The sequence below is a fragment of the Charadrius vociferus genome, unplaced genomic scaffold, assembly GCF_000708025.1.
Source record: "Charadrius vociferus isolate BGI_N301 unplaced genomic scaffold, ASM70802v2 scaffold161, whole genome shotgun sequence".
NCBI lineage: Eukaryota > Metazoa > Chordata > Aves > Charadriiformes > Charadriidae > Charadrius > Charadrius vociferus.
Genome location: NW_009646928.1, coordinates 2,841,338 through 2,855,988, shown reverse-complemented (window position 1 = coordinate 2,855,988; position 14,651 = coordinate 2,841,338). Strand labels below are relative to the sequence as shown.

At 37.9% G+C, this 14,651-nt stretch overlaps 1 protein-coding gene across 1 annotated transcript in view; it reads left to right on the top strand.

Moving 5' to 3' along the window:
* Positions 1-4,454: 4,454 nt before the first annotated feature.
* Positions 4,455-14,651, top strand: part of METAP1D (methionyl aminopeptidase type 1D (mitochondrial)) — a 26,885-nt gene continuing 16,688 nt past the window's right edge. The window contains exons 1-3 of the mRNA XM_009894552.1: positions 4,455-4,518; positions 9,706-9,872; positions 12,386-12,535. Of these exons, the coding sequence (XP_009892854.1) occupies positions 4,455-4,518; positions 9,706-9,872; positions 12,386-12,535 (381 nt within the window). The remainder of the gene's footprint in view (positions 4,519-9,705; positions 9,873-12,385; positions 12,536-14,651) is intronic.

The following is a 14,651-nucleotide window of genomic DNA, read 5'->3' as shown; positions in this document are numbered from 1 at the left end:
TTGCGTGTCCCCGTGCCAAGAACGAATTTTGCCGATTCAAATTTGCTCAGTTTGTCAACACACAGCTCCCATTGAACTTGGCGGTACGAGAATCATTCTTGGCACGGGGCCGCCGGCAGCCCGGGGAGCTCTGCTGGCACCGGCCGCAGCAGGAGCTGCGCACCAGCGCGAGGAGCAGCGCCGAGCCTTGGCTCCCCGCTTTGCGAGGCTCCCGTCTCCTGTGGCAAGTGTTTGCTGCTGCTGGACTAGTGGGAAGAGTCGGTGATAAAAAGAGATTGTCTAGGTTAGTTTTCAAGGCGCCTTTTTTTTTTTTTTTTGTAGCTGTCTGGATGATTAATGTGAATAGGAAAATACTGTTGACCCATTTAAATCATGTTAGACGACATCCATTGCTCATCTGCATAATGAAATACACACTGAACATTACAGCCTAAGTATAAGAGCCAGTGAACTACAAAAATAATATTTTACTCATTTAGATTATGAAGTAAAATATAGGACATTAGTACTAATCATAGTATTAAATTTTAAGCCATGCAAATTGTAATTGTCAGTGAAAAAGAACTATAAGTTGAGAAGGCTATTAGCATTCCAGCTTTAACAGTTAATTTGAGTAATCTTTTTTTTTTTGCTAGTGCGCAGCTTGGAAAAGTCTACATGTGAAACATTTAATGTTAAGTGCAGGAGTGTTTGTTTCATATCATTATTTGATTTCAATCATTGAAGAAATGTTAGAAATATTAATTTTCAATATTAAAATGTATTAACATTTTATATTAAAAAGAATAAACTGTAATCTTTACTTGGATAAAATCAAATCTAAAAGGCAAATTACTACTAACCAAGAGATGAAATAATTTTAAGCATTTATTTAAGTACCAAAGCAAAACCCAAAGCCTTTAAAAATATGGATTTTGTCAAATAGAAACATCATTTTCAGCATTTTAAACTAAATGCAAATTTTAAAGTACTGAATTTAGGCTGTCAGGTTTCTATGGTTACCTACCTTTCCAGCAGTTTGGTGAGATGTGTAAATAGGCCTCCGAGTCACTTGTAATTATTTGTTTTTTGTTTGTTATAGTTGTAATTCTGTGTTCAGTTTGAATCTAATATAGTTCACACCACATGCTTTGGTTTATGTATATCTTAGTGCGTATGATTGACAGTGATTGAGCATTTCTTATGGAGTGCTTGTTTTTTTTGTCATAAGTGATGTATGTTGGTACTTCTGAAAATGTAAACAACTTCTTCCTGTATCACTGTTTGATAAACAGGGATTTTTATGATAAGAAAGAGGTCTTTGTAAATGTTAAGCAAGGAGGTAAGTGAAAGGTATTTAAGAAAAAAATAATTAAACCATCTCCCAAACATTGTGCCATACTCTTCCAAATTCAATCCATAATCCTATCATAATTCATTCAGTGACCCAAACATCACATATTTATGAATAAGCTTCCGAGTTACACATTAATAGCACATATTTATGAATAAACTTCCAAGTTGTGCATTAATAGCACATACTAATGACTGACAGGTTTAAAAATAAATGTTTTAATAAGGATGCTACAAGTTATCTGCAGGAAGCTCTTGGTTGGAACATCTTCCTTGTGCAGATCATCTTATTGAAAAAAAAAACCTAAGAGCTTATTTCCAGCACAACCACTACAGTAGTTCTGTAGAAACACCTCTAAGCTCTTACACCTCTGTGCTCATATATTTTGATGCCCAGGTTATAAGATGTAATTCACCAACCTTGCACTCTTCACTCTAGTGAAGGAAACATACATGTTTCCTCAGTAAAGACTCACTGTCCTAATATAACTTCTGTTTTCATGTGAAAACAGGACAATACAAGTAATTAACAACATTTAATACAAGGCAAGAAACACTGCTAGCTGTCATTTTTCCAAATGAGTAGTATTGTAATCTTATTTAATAAAATAAGGTATTAATCCCAAAACTGCTAGAAGCATACACTTCTTTTTTAATTTTGAGATAAGGCTGGCTTACAATTCAGAAATCATCTTGTATCCTTAGAGATTCGGCTGCAGGTGTATTGAAAATAATTATTGCAATGGGTCTTGTATATTGTGCAGGGAAAAGACTCCTGATTGCCTGTTCTCCTCTTGTGTCTCAAGCTACACAGAAAATCCTGATACGATGTTCAGGAGCTCTCCTAAATTTTCTATTCAAAGATTACTCGTATTTCAGCAGCCTTGCTCACCTACTGAAAGGGTTTTCTGTGGGAAACGTTTTTTTTTTTGTGGTGATTCAGGCATATTTTTTCCACTTCAGGTGGAAATTTAAGAGGTTAAAGTGGGATTTATTTTTAACATTTAATACCGTATCAGGCATGTATACAGGACATAAACATGCCAGTTGAAAAACAGTTGTTTCACGGAGCACCTGAAAAGATTTTATCCCAGTAGGATTCAATGAATGTAAAAGCTGTGGGTGGGTGCATATTAACAACAAGATTCAGTATTGTGCATGTGTGTGAGGACTATTTGAATAGCTTATTATTTTAATCTGAAACAACTGCTATTTTTTAAACTGAGTAACTTGTTCCAACAGTTGTTATTTCCCTCAGAATCAAAATAATGAATACAATAACCAATCTTTCAAGAGAAAGTAATTCCTCTGATCTTTTAAAAAAAACTAAAGACAGATAGAAAGTCATTGAAAGATGTATTTAAATATGCAAACCTGAGAAGGTATGTTTCTTGTTCTAATTTATTCACTTTATGATAATTAATTTACTCAATATAGGAATGCAGTAACATAAGAGGAATGTTTCTCCTGCTAGTCATAGAAGTTGAAACTTGCCAGATGCTGTGATCTGGAGCCTAAATTCCCCTGATATTAACTGTGTGTGAAACTCCTAATATTGCTTTGTCCAGCTTTTGTACCTAACTTGTTTCATTTTGCTGTGATATGGCTTTAGGCAACACTTTCTTTTTTATTTTCTGCTTGTGTTATTCTATCGGAGAGAAAAAATGTAGTAGAAATAACACTAGGATGGAAGGCTCTATTGGAGAACTGCAATGCCCTGTTCCCAAAGTTAAGCCTCTGCAGCCCACTCCCATTTTCTGTAATAGACAATTAATTTCCTTTGGTATATGAACAAATATAATTCAGATATAGTTAGATTGTACTCTGTACTTTTTACATCCTATAATAAAATGGGAAAGTACTGTTCAATGATACCAGACTTTTACTCAGTGAATTTATTTCTTATACTGGCTTGGTGTGACTCTGTGTGTATATATCTCTCTCTCTACAACTGCTCAATGGGTCGAAGGGTTTTTTAAGGATATAAAATTAATTTTTCCTTTTCTGCTTGTTTGTTAAAGTTGCACTGTTGGTTGCTGCTGATAAAAGGTGGCATGGAGCCAGCTTCCTGAAGGAGCTATGGGGAGGGTCATGGCTTGTCATGACCTGGGCACCGTGACTTGAATGTTGTTATTATTGGGATGAAGTACCCTTAGGCTGTCATCCTTCCTGTAAATAGAAGAGGTTCTGATTCTCTGTGGTTTCCCAGTTTACCAACTTGTAGAACAGCTATTTTGTTGGCCCCAAGTTTGACTGAATAATGAATTATAAGAACGGCACTACTGCAGAAGGCACTGATTCATCATTTTAGTGTGCTGGTCTAGACTAAGGCGTAATAAGTAAAGCCAAACAAGAATGTATTTCCATATAGTTTATAAATTTACACCCAATTAAAAAACTCATTTATATTGGCATATGACAAACAAATTGCCTGGTGCCGCTCTCTGTGAAGTAAGGGCGAAATTGTAATTAGCAAGGAGCATAGCTGGTCCTGAGGGCCAATTTTGACATTTTTCAGTGTCATGGCGGAGTCCCAGTGGGGTCACAGAGGGGCTGACTCTGCTCCCTTGGAGGCGGTTGGCGTTTGGCCATTGCTTTGCTTTATTGCCTCTTATGAGAGTAACAAGAACAGCAATTCTGTTAATGCCTTTATTAACTAAACAACTTCTGTCGTTAATTTCCAGATAATTTCAATAATTAAATGAAACAATGCCAATTAGAATATAACGTTTGCAAGATACTGGCCTGTGTTTCGGTTTATCAGGCTACAGTCATAAGCATGCCGTTGTTGAGGTTTTCACCAATGTGTTGCTGTTACAACCGAAGTCACATCTATCCTGATGAATATTTCATTTCCCCAATCACGCTATTAAAAACAGAGTGTTTTTACCCTTTCATTTCTGTTTTCTCTTTTCCAGTACCATCATGACAGCTGTGGCTGCGTCCTGTTTACAAATTGCTGCTAGTCGCATTTTCAGTAGTCCTTGTGGGTTTTCCTTTCCCCTAATATGGGCAATTAGGAGGAAATATTTCTCACAAGCATGGACTTGCTCTTCTTGTAATGACATAGCCCTGCAATCCAGGAAACAGTGCTGCATGGTGTCCATGTCCACTATTTCCTGATGTGGGAAAAACGTGTGGAAAGCATCTGGAGAGGAGGAGACCCCCTTTACCAGCTTGTTTCCTGTAAGCGAAATTGGAAGACCTTGTCTGTGCAAATAGATTTCAAAATAGAGTCTGCCCTTTGACTGTCTCCATAATTACACAGCGCTCTCTGTATTTTATTTGGCTGCCAGAGCAGTTAACCCCTGGAAGTAAGGGGCTGATGATGGCGTGACCAGCACGGGTATGCAGACATGACCATGTGAATACACTCTTGTTTGGAGAAGCCTGTCGTTAAGACCTCGTTACAATATACTTTTACCAAATTTAAAAATTATTACGTGTTGGGTTATGTTGATTACGATATGTTATATCCTTAATGTACAGAAAAGGCGGAGATATTACTTGCAAAAAAGGAAAAAAAAGAAACAAAAAAAGTTCTTTCGTGGCTTTGATGTAATCAACATCTGTCAACAGAATGAATTTGCTTTTGTTTAATTTCAAGAGCTCTTGTTCTTCTACTTTGCCCAATCAGTTTCAACTTCTGCCTGAGGCATTTCCTTATGTTGTTCTTTTTTTTTCTTCCTTTTTTTTTTTTTTAATAGCAAATGCACAGGTTATTGCTTGTGAAATGTGAGCTGCTCTTCTGCTACACAGGTTACACAGAGCTGGAGAGAACCTTTAATCTTTCCCATCCTATTTTTGAAGCTTGGACGTACCTTTGCAACACAGGGATTATAAAGTCAGTGTTTTATTAGACAGTTAGAATTACAATTACAAGTAAAGATCTTTCAAACCCCAACCATTATTTCATATTGAAAAATGGGAACATTTGGTAATTGACAGTAAAAAGCTATATATTCTTACCTAGCTGCGTTGGTTGGATTCCACATATTATTACCCATTGTGATTTTTAATACTCCACTTTAAACTTTATTCCTCTGAAGTTTCAACAAAATGAGTATTTTCATGTGAAGCAAAATTATGATATAATATTAAAATTACTTGAGAGCCAGATTAAAGTTTTCTAGTGTTTTACCCTCAAGAAAATCTCCACAGTCATTCTTTATTTCAGTTAAAAAAAAAAAAAAAGTTTAAATCACGTATTTTAAAAAGAACATTTTGAACAATGCTTTTGATGTTGTTAATTGTTCATATATATTAAGTAAGATTTACTTTATCAAGATGAAGTTGATTTTATTTCCTGAATGGGTTGGCCGTTAATTCGTGTAATCTTAAATAATTTTGGTACTTAATTCTGTTGATATTATGACTGAATTATTTTAAGATCTGTTAATTTTATTTCTTGGCTTGTTTAACATGTACCCTTGTATTTATTGTAGCTTAGAACTGTCATGAAGTTTATCCTTTGGTAACATTTTTGCTAATTAATTGGAAATGTTAAGTCTTTCATAAATTAATACCTAAAAAAATGGTTGTTAACAATCACATTTGATGAATCATGTAGATGAGCAGGTTTTTGCACGGCTACCCCACACCTCATTCATTGAAAACATAGCTGATATATTGCTGTAACTGCTAAACAAGAAGCATTAGAAAAGGGCTTGTGTGAGAGTTCATTTCCAACATCTCCCTTTAAAAATACTTCTTGACCAGAGGAAAATCACATTTAAATGACTAAAATCAACTTAATTAAGGGTCATTAATAGAGATACACATAAAAAACTCTCTACTCTGTGAGTGAAATGGGAGCATTTCATTATATAGTGTAGCATGCACGAACAGATAACAATTAAAATAGACCTAGAGTAAAAGGCTAATAAATATAGGGCACATTGTGCTGCAAAATCAGTCACTTAAAATGCTCCCACCTATCATCATACTTGAATTCTGTATTCAGCCCCTTTGGCTGACTCGTTTAAAAGAAAATGTAATTTCCGCACAAGATAAATTCATCTGGTAATTCACAAAAGCTCACAGTGCATATTTACATTATTAATACAAATTAAGGTCTGGAAGGTATGCTGAGGAATCCAGCAGCTCCGGCAGGACATGCATGCATACAGATTGCACAGTGTGATCCACTGTCGAGTCAGAGGAGCAGTTGTCTGTAATTTTCTGTGCTCGGCACATCGGATCTGCTGATGCGATTCAGGAACGCTGGTAATAATTCTCCTTATTGCAGCTGATACAGTAAATATGCTGTTATTCGTGGCAAGTGACGCAGCCGTGCTGTTGGGGGGGGAGAGAAGAAACGCATAAAGGGTCAACTTTGCATCCTGGCTGTGCTGGTGTTTTACCAGGCTGCCCTGCTTCAAACGCTGGGCTCTCTCCGACGGCTGCAGTTTCCACTGGAAGCTGCACAAACCCCGCATTTATGAACTATCTTACAGTAATTAATATACACAGAAGGCTTAACAAAAAGGATGTACTTGAGTGCCGGTGTTGTGAAAGTAAATAAGGCACTGAGAGAAGCTTTGATAGGTGTAAGGGATGGGGAGGAGGGAATATCTGAGCCAGACTTGGAGAATACAGCCAGTTGTTCCTGTCTGCGGTGATTGATGATGTTGCTATATTGAATTAGCTGTGAATATGGGAGCTTAAAAAATAAAAGGAGCTGGGGAGACATTAGGAAAGGCCTTCTTAAGGAAGGAAGTGTGTGGATGGAGTCCAGATTTTCATTATAAAACAGTAACTTCATTATATTTTAATGCCATTTTATTTCATTTTATTTTTACTTTGTAGGAGAATGTTTTCTGCTATGATTTTTTATGTTTCAAGTAAAGGTTTAGTTGTCCTGTGTTTGTAATCCTTGTGACGTATTTTAGGAGTTGTATTATACTATGGTGATATTTATTTGGTTGTTGCATTTCACCTGCTGAAGTAGTAGATATTTTTGTATGCGTCTGGTTTATAATGAGTAGTTAGTAGAATAACAACAGACTACAGTATCTTATTATCCTGTTATCTTGTGACAACACTTACAGTGTATCTTTGGGAGAATAGAGGTAAAAATTTTATTCCAAATAAAAAGGTATCCCTCCTGAATGTGGGATAGTCAGTAGGCATGCACCCATGAATATAAACTGGTTGGTTGAATGTTTTTAAGTGTGTGTATTTGGGACGTTTGGAGTTTTATTGTCAAATAATTGACAAGCACACTTGCACCTTTTCTTCCCCGATTCAACTTTTACACAGTAGACTGGGTGCCTGGGCAGCATGCCGTGCGTCAAGGAGAGCATTGTAAATGCACGTTCACATACTGATGTCCACGTGGACTTTAGCTGACCACATCAGTGAGTGTGGGTTTTTAATATATTTGTAATACTTTCAGCTCTGGTAAGAGCCAGGCGCTTCCACTGCACTCTGTGAAAGAGCTACCTTAGCTTATGCTGGAGGACTCATTGCTGCTTCTGATGGCCCAGAAGTTGCTGTCTCATCAAATTCTATGCTTCCAGCTTGCAGAAATGGGTGCGCACTGACCAGTGAGTTTGTAGGATGCTTTGGGCTCTTTGCATGCACGTCTACCTTGTGCAGGTTAGATATCCCAGATTATTTTTTTTTTTAATTGGACAATGATTTTTTTTCTTGTGAAGAAAACCCTAGGAAAGCAGTAGATGATGAGGCCGTTGATTAAGTAATTAAAACACCACCAAACCAATCTGCCTCTGGGCAGCTCCACTTCCATGGAGACACTTGAAGCAACCAACTTCCATTGGGGTACCTAGGTTATACTGAGAGCTTGATCTGAGCCTCGCTCTCCAACTCTGCCTTATTACTAATAAATAATTTTTTTAATGGTAAAAATTTGCTGGCATTGAGTAAAAGTCTGTACAACCTTTCAGGTCTTACACGAATTCAGATGTTGGTAACTAAATGTAGCACTGATCAGTGTGCAAGGAGACAGTCAGGAACATTTCTACAGCAAACCCCATGCAACTCTTTCACTCATTCTGGGTTTTGGGGCTCCAAAAAAGTTGCGTAACTCAGATCTCCTGTATATCATGGAGTGCTGTAAAAGCTAAGTGTGCATGTAGAAGGATAATTTCTGCATCTGGATGTGATAAATGCATCTAAAGGAAAGGAAAGATACAACAAGATAAAAACATACAAGATAAGGAAGAAATTTTTCTTCAAAAAGGCATTTTTACATAATTACAAAATATGCAGTAGATTAATTTCTTGATTTCCGTGATATAAAAATGTTTAGTTACTTCTGTTTAAACGAATACACTTTCTTTTTACTAAAGAGTAATTCATATGTTACTTGCCACAAAAGATTGCTCTTGTGTTTGTATACATGTGACATTTTTCAGAAGCAGATTAATTATTATGTGAAACTTATGTTTCAAAAAACCCACTGTTTAGATTGTAGAATGTTTGAGTAATGGAAATGTGCACTAAGTGTAATTGTAGTTTAATTGGTCAATGTCAATAATCCTTTTGAATTTAGTATATTTTGCAGTTTTGATGCCAACATGTTTTTTTGTGATGCATTATTTTGGTATTGATGTCTCTGACAACTTTTGGGCCTTAATGCCCCCTTTTTTTTTTTTTTTCTTTTTTGGAGGACTGCAAGATGTGTCATTGCATGACCACTAAGTTTGGGCAATGAGTACTCTAATGAACTTTTGTCTCAAATTCCCTCGTGAATTAAATGGAAATCTGATTTGAATATTCCAAGTCAGTTACAAATTTTAATCCCTTCAATTGCTTTGGCCAAGATGAAAAATATCTCTTGAAGTTTTTTCTGTTGCCTTTCTAGACAGGACAAATTGAATCCCGTTCCTTGTATCTTGGCGCAAATGACAAGAGCAACATTAACTTGGTTATACTCAAATCTGTGACCAATTCTGAAAAAATACAGGTGAAAATATTGTCTGAAATCAACATTAAATATTTTTTTTCTCCTCTTTTCTTGCTGTTGTCCCTTATTTACCATTTCCCCAAGCCTTGAACAGTGCAGCTTCTAGCCATGCAAATTACTACAAGCAGGAGCTGGTTGGAGCATCACTCCTGGCTGTAAACTTTGGGGAATCTACCCATGCTACTTTTTAATGCATCAAATCAAAACACCTGGTATTTTATAAAGCTTCCAAGTATTGTTTGGGGAGGCTTTTTGTTCTCATTGCTTCTCAGTGTTAATGCTCTTTCTTTAACGGTACAAGGTTTGAACAATTTGACTGTCTTTGGCTACTACATGAGTTCTGTGGTTTGTTTTACATGATGCCCTTCTTTTTGCATACTTTTCATTTTGTAATGTGGTAGTAAAAAAAAAAGGTTAACCATTTTTAACTTATCTGTTAACAGGTTCTGTGACTGGCTGCCACATAATCTTTTCTTTGTGCAATCGTATCTACCTGCACAGGCAGTCAAGCAATCAACAGCGAAGATGCTTCTTTTTTCAGGGACAAAGAAATACTGCTTATAGTATAGTCTGGCCAGCCATGGTTTCTCCAGCTCACCCAGTTCCTAAGGTACTGCAATTTCTATTATCTAATCTGTTCTTCAGTCAATATAGAGTTCGACTGCAGGCACGATCAAGTGTATTCGTTGTTTGACAGCTGGGGGTTTGGATCACCGTCCTGTTGCTTGGTCTGGTGTTTGAAATAGGAGCACTGGGGAGAGAAGTTTTCCGCTGCCTACCATGTTAAACACAGTGGCGTATCTAGCTATTAGGGAGATTAAACCTGGGGCTTGTTCAGTTATGGTAGTATAAACGTGGAATATTATAATCATCTGTCAACACTTCACACTTCTGGGTCCAGATTCTCTTTTTGGACAATTATAGACAGTCCTACCAAAAGTCAGTAGGAATCATTCATGATCATCTGAGTCCTGTTCTGTATAAATCTCTAGCAGGCTGATTATAAAAATGTTTATATTTTGCTGAAGGTTTTGCTAATTGGTTGTGTCAGATTTAGGAAGAGAACATACAATACCTGCTGGTAGCTGCCCCACAAATCCACTGCAAGTTCTAAACTCATCTTTACTGTGTCTGAGTATTTTTTTTCTTGCAACATATACTTTCATTTTATTTACTTTAGAGCCAAAAGTAACTTTTTCGTGCAATTTTAACATGTGTTCCACTTCTGGTTTCTTTTTTTTTTCCTTTTCTCTTTTTTTTGTGTTTGATTACAGGGTGCAGATTAACTGTTTAGTATATTTCCCTTAGCCAAAAGAAAACGGAAGTACCCTTACTAAACAGTGCTTTTCAGGCTGTGTATTAGTACTTTTTTAAATTACACTTTTCATTTTATTATAGAATTCTCATGCAACTGCAAAATATAGAATATTTCCATGGGCCAGAAATACTAAAAAGTTGTTAGATAGGAAAGCAGATAAGGATGCTGGATACAGAACTTACACCTAAGAGGCCGTGGAAGCTCTGTGTGCAGGGAGAACATAAGGTTACATGCTTTATATATTTTCAAAGGTTTAAAAGTTGTAGAACTTACAAACTCTTTTTCCTGTATTTAGATGCTTCTTTTAGGATAAAGAGGGAGAAATATATTGTCATACTGAAGAGCAGTCATCACAGATCGGAGTTCTCAGGCTCTCTGAAAATCAGTCCAATTCTTTAACTCTGAAAACTTGAGGGCAGTTATTACTTTAAACAGAGTATGCCAGAAATCACATTGAAGTAACATGTTTTTTTTTTCAAGATCTTGGTGTGAAACTGCATGCATAGACATTTCTATGTACACTGCTTTGGGCTTCTCCCTTAACAGATCTTACAGGTCAGCAGGGTCAGGTCTCAACAGGTACTAGGTAAGTGCCCTCCAAGGGGAAAGCGAGGGTGCTGCTAGGTATGGAGTTGCTAATCCAGCAAATGGTGGGGTTTTTTTCCAAATTAAGTCCCAAAATACTGCAGTAGGATGTTGTTAGGATTGATATGCCATTAATTTGAATGAAATATAAATCTGAAATTCTGTTGACGTAAGTCCACTGAAGATAGTTTCACTTTTTATCAGAGTAGAAACAAAATACCCATAGGAGTAACAATAGTGTTCTTATTTAAAGTTAGAGCTAATTGGTTGTCCCGTTCTTCTTTACTCCTACACCCTGCTGTTGTATGGCTTTGCTGTATACAGCCCAAGTGACCACTTTTGTTTTCTGCCTGCCAGCTTCATTCTGTATTTTGGGAAGTCAGTGCAAAACGCACCCTGTGGCCGGCGTGGCAGAGAATCAGCCCGGCTGTGGTGGGTGAAGGGACTCTTCCCCAGCCAGTGAAATATTCCAGGACCCTCCAAGAGAAAGTGCCTTTCCTTCTCTGTGCAAGATGCTACACGTGTCATGAAATTGGTGTGGATTTAAAAAAAATCAGAAATAAAATTTCACCTCTATATGAGGGCTGAGAACTTTATGTGTGGAAAAAATGAAGTTTATTACACTTGCCTTGACACAGCAAATTGAGATACCCTTGCATAGTGTTGTAGGTGGACAAATTTGGGGACAGCACAGGAACTAGATTAATAAATAAAAACCTCTAAATTAAAATAAGTTACATCCTAAGGTTCTTAGTCAAAAAGCAATCTCATGGAAGTTAACAGGAGTTTTGTTTGAACAAGAAACTAAGGATTTGATCAGTTTTATTTTTGAGCCTAATTCTCTATGTTTGTCCCGTCAGTTCCAGTGCCTTTTGTAGAAAATGTGCCTCTTTGCAAAATAAAATTAAGACTTTTTAAGTCCCTTTCTCACAGTTTCAACACTTACGACTGTCTGTGCTGGAAGTCGGCTGCAGTATCTGGGGTTTCAGCACTGGAAGGCTAACAGACTGTGTAAGTCAGTAGTAACAGGCAATGTTAAGTTCAAAAGGGCAGTGGAAGAAATACTGAGGCAGCCTTGAGGGTTTGCCCTGATGGCTTAGGAAGGTCGATACTACGACAGAAAGGGCAAGCTGCCATGAAGCAGGAGGCAGTATCTGAGAAAATGATCCCATTGTCATGCTCAGTTTTCTGATCTTCATTTTCAATCCTTTTTCTCCAAGCATATAAAGAAGCCAGACTATGTGACGACAGGCATTGTACCAGACTGGGGAGACGACATAGAAATTAAGAACGAAGATCAGATTCAAGGGCTTCGTCAAGCTTGTCAATTGGCTCGTCACGTCCTGCTTCTGGCTGGAAAGGGCTTAAAGGTAACTATTACAGAAGTCACGTAACAGCTTGGATGTCTTTTATGCTTTAACATACTTGGGGTTTGTTTCTACTTTTTTTAACTTTCCCTTAATGGGCATCCAACTTGAAGTTAGATCCTGAAAAAATAAGGGTATATTAACTTTTTATTCAGTCCATGACATGCCTGTTCAATTATTTCCCCATTTTGGACCTATGTAATACTTGTAATATGAGTGAGTTGCTGGCTCAGGTGTAGTATCTCTCTGTCTGTAATCTCCCTCTGTTCGGATCGTGCCAAATCATGTGAGTTTTTCATAAGGCCCACGCTACATTTTTTCCTTTCATTTCATGGCCCATCTTCCTCATACGTCGTGCTTTCCAGCTCTGCATGTGTGCAAGTCGAAAGGGTTGGGCTGCCTCCTCCGTTCCTGTCCATCCTTCAGCCCCTCACTGTCCCACGGGGTCCAGCATGACTTGTAGAGCTGCTGTTGGAAAAAAAAAGCTGCCAAATTCCACATAATTTTCCAGAGTGCATTGATAATAAAGCCTCATGGTTTCCAGTAATGTTTCTACAGTATGCTTTTTGAGATACCTCCCAAGTTAAAATGTACTGGGAGGAGCCTACTACCAGGTTTTGCAGATGAAGGAGTGCTTTTTTAGCCTTGCCTTGGTATTTCATGTAATAGCATACTGGATAGGGTAAAATGGGTTGAGTAGCTATGAGATGCAGAGATAGACGGGGACTGTAGGTCAATGCCATTGACTTAAAAGAGGAAAAAATTATCAGTTTACCGTGCATTTTTCTTTCAGCTATCATCACGCTTTCCCAGAGGTTTAATTCTGAAGCTGGGGGGGCCAATAGCAAAACTGCCTGAACCTTTAACCTTACATAGGCTCGTGCATGTTTAACTTCTTTATGTTGAATTATTTCCCAGTACAGTAAAATTTACCTATGTCAAGTTAAGGGCATATACATTTTTCTGAAGTATCAGGGTGCAACGTGGGTTTTGGATGGGACCAGTTTTTCACTAATACTCTTTGGTTGTTGTCATGTGTAAAATACATATGTATACAGCACGGTGTAGCTTATGGTGCAGCTCATGGTATATGCCAAATCATACAGAACAGCAAAATACTACATACATGTAATGAACGTTTTGGAGCAAGAAGATGTATAAGGTAAGAATTACGTGACCAGGAGTTGTGGACTGGGAGGGAGGTGGCATTTGGAGTTGCAGTGACAAGACCGCTGCCCAGGTCAACCACAGGCAGGTGGTGGGCTCCATTTTACACCAGTAAGTGTTTGGCCAAGGCTCCCCTGATGGGGAGGATGCTCCAAAACCCTCCCTTTTTGAGAGGGAGTGTCTTCTGCTTTCCAGCCTGATGCTGCACGTGGTCAGTTGATTCTCATTTGTTCTTGTGCCAACACCGCTCTTTAATTTAAACAGCTTCCTGCCTTTCCTCGAGTCTGTCCCCTTCACGCAGTAATAGATCTATTACAGCGTTCAGTGCGCCAGACTAAACAAACTGAGCTCTTTTAGACTATTCTCATAAGGTATACTTGGCATTCTTGTTTTATCTGAAGAGCCCCATCCCTCCACCTGTTCCTGTTGTCTTGCTGAACCCGCCTTGCACACAGCCCTCCCAAACCAGCTCTTGCCTGTCCTTTAGCTAATGGCAGTAACATTCCCCAATATAACAAAGGTGCATTATAATGCATGGATGCAGAGAGACAAAGTTTGGGCTGAGCATGGTTTTGATATTACCATTTACTGCCTGTAGGACTTTATAATGCAATATGGTTTTATATATGATAGAATTTCCTGGATTTGAGTTAAAGATTTGGAAATAAAGCAGCAAATTCTATGACGTGGAAGTATTTTGTTGGATACCATCAGATTGTCCCATCCCAAATAAGGGATGAGGTGCACAGCAGGTGCCTCCCCAACCTTGCCCAGCTAGCAAAAGCTCCTTGAAAAGTAAAGCAGATACTGTTAAAAGCAGAACTTTTCACAGTGTGTAAGCCTGCCATGCAGAGCGCACAGATCTGTCTGCCAAGTGTCCAAAAGCCACATCGAATTCCTTGAGCAGAGCAGTGGCAGACAGCACTCAGTCTGGTACACAGCGGGTCAGTTT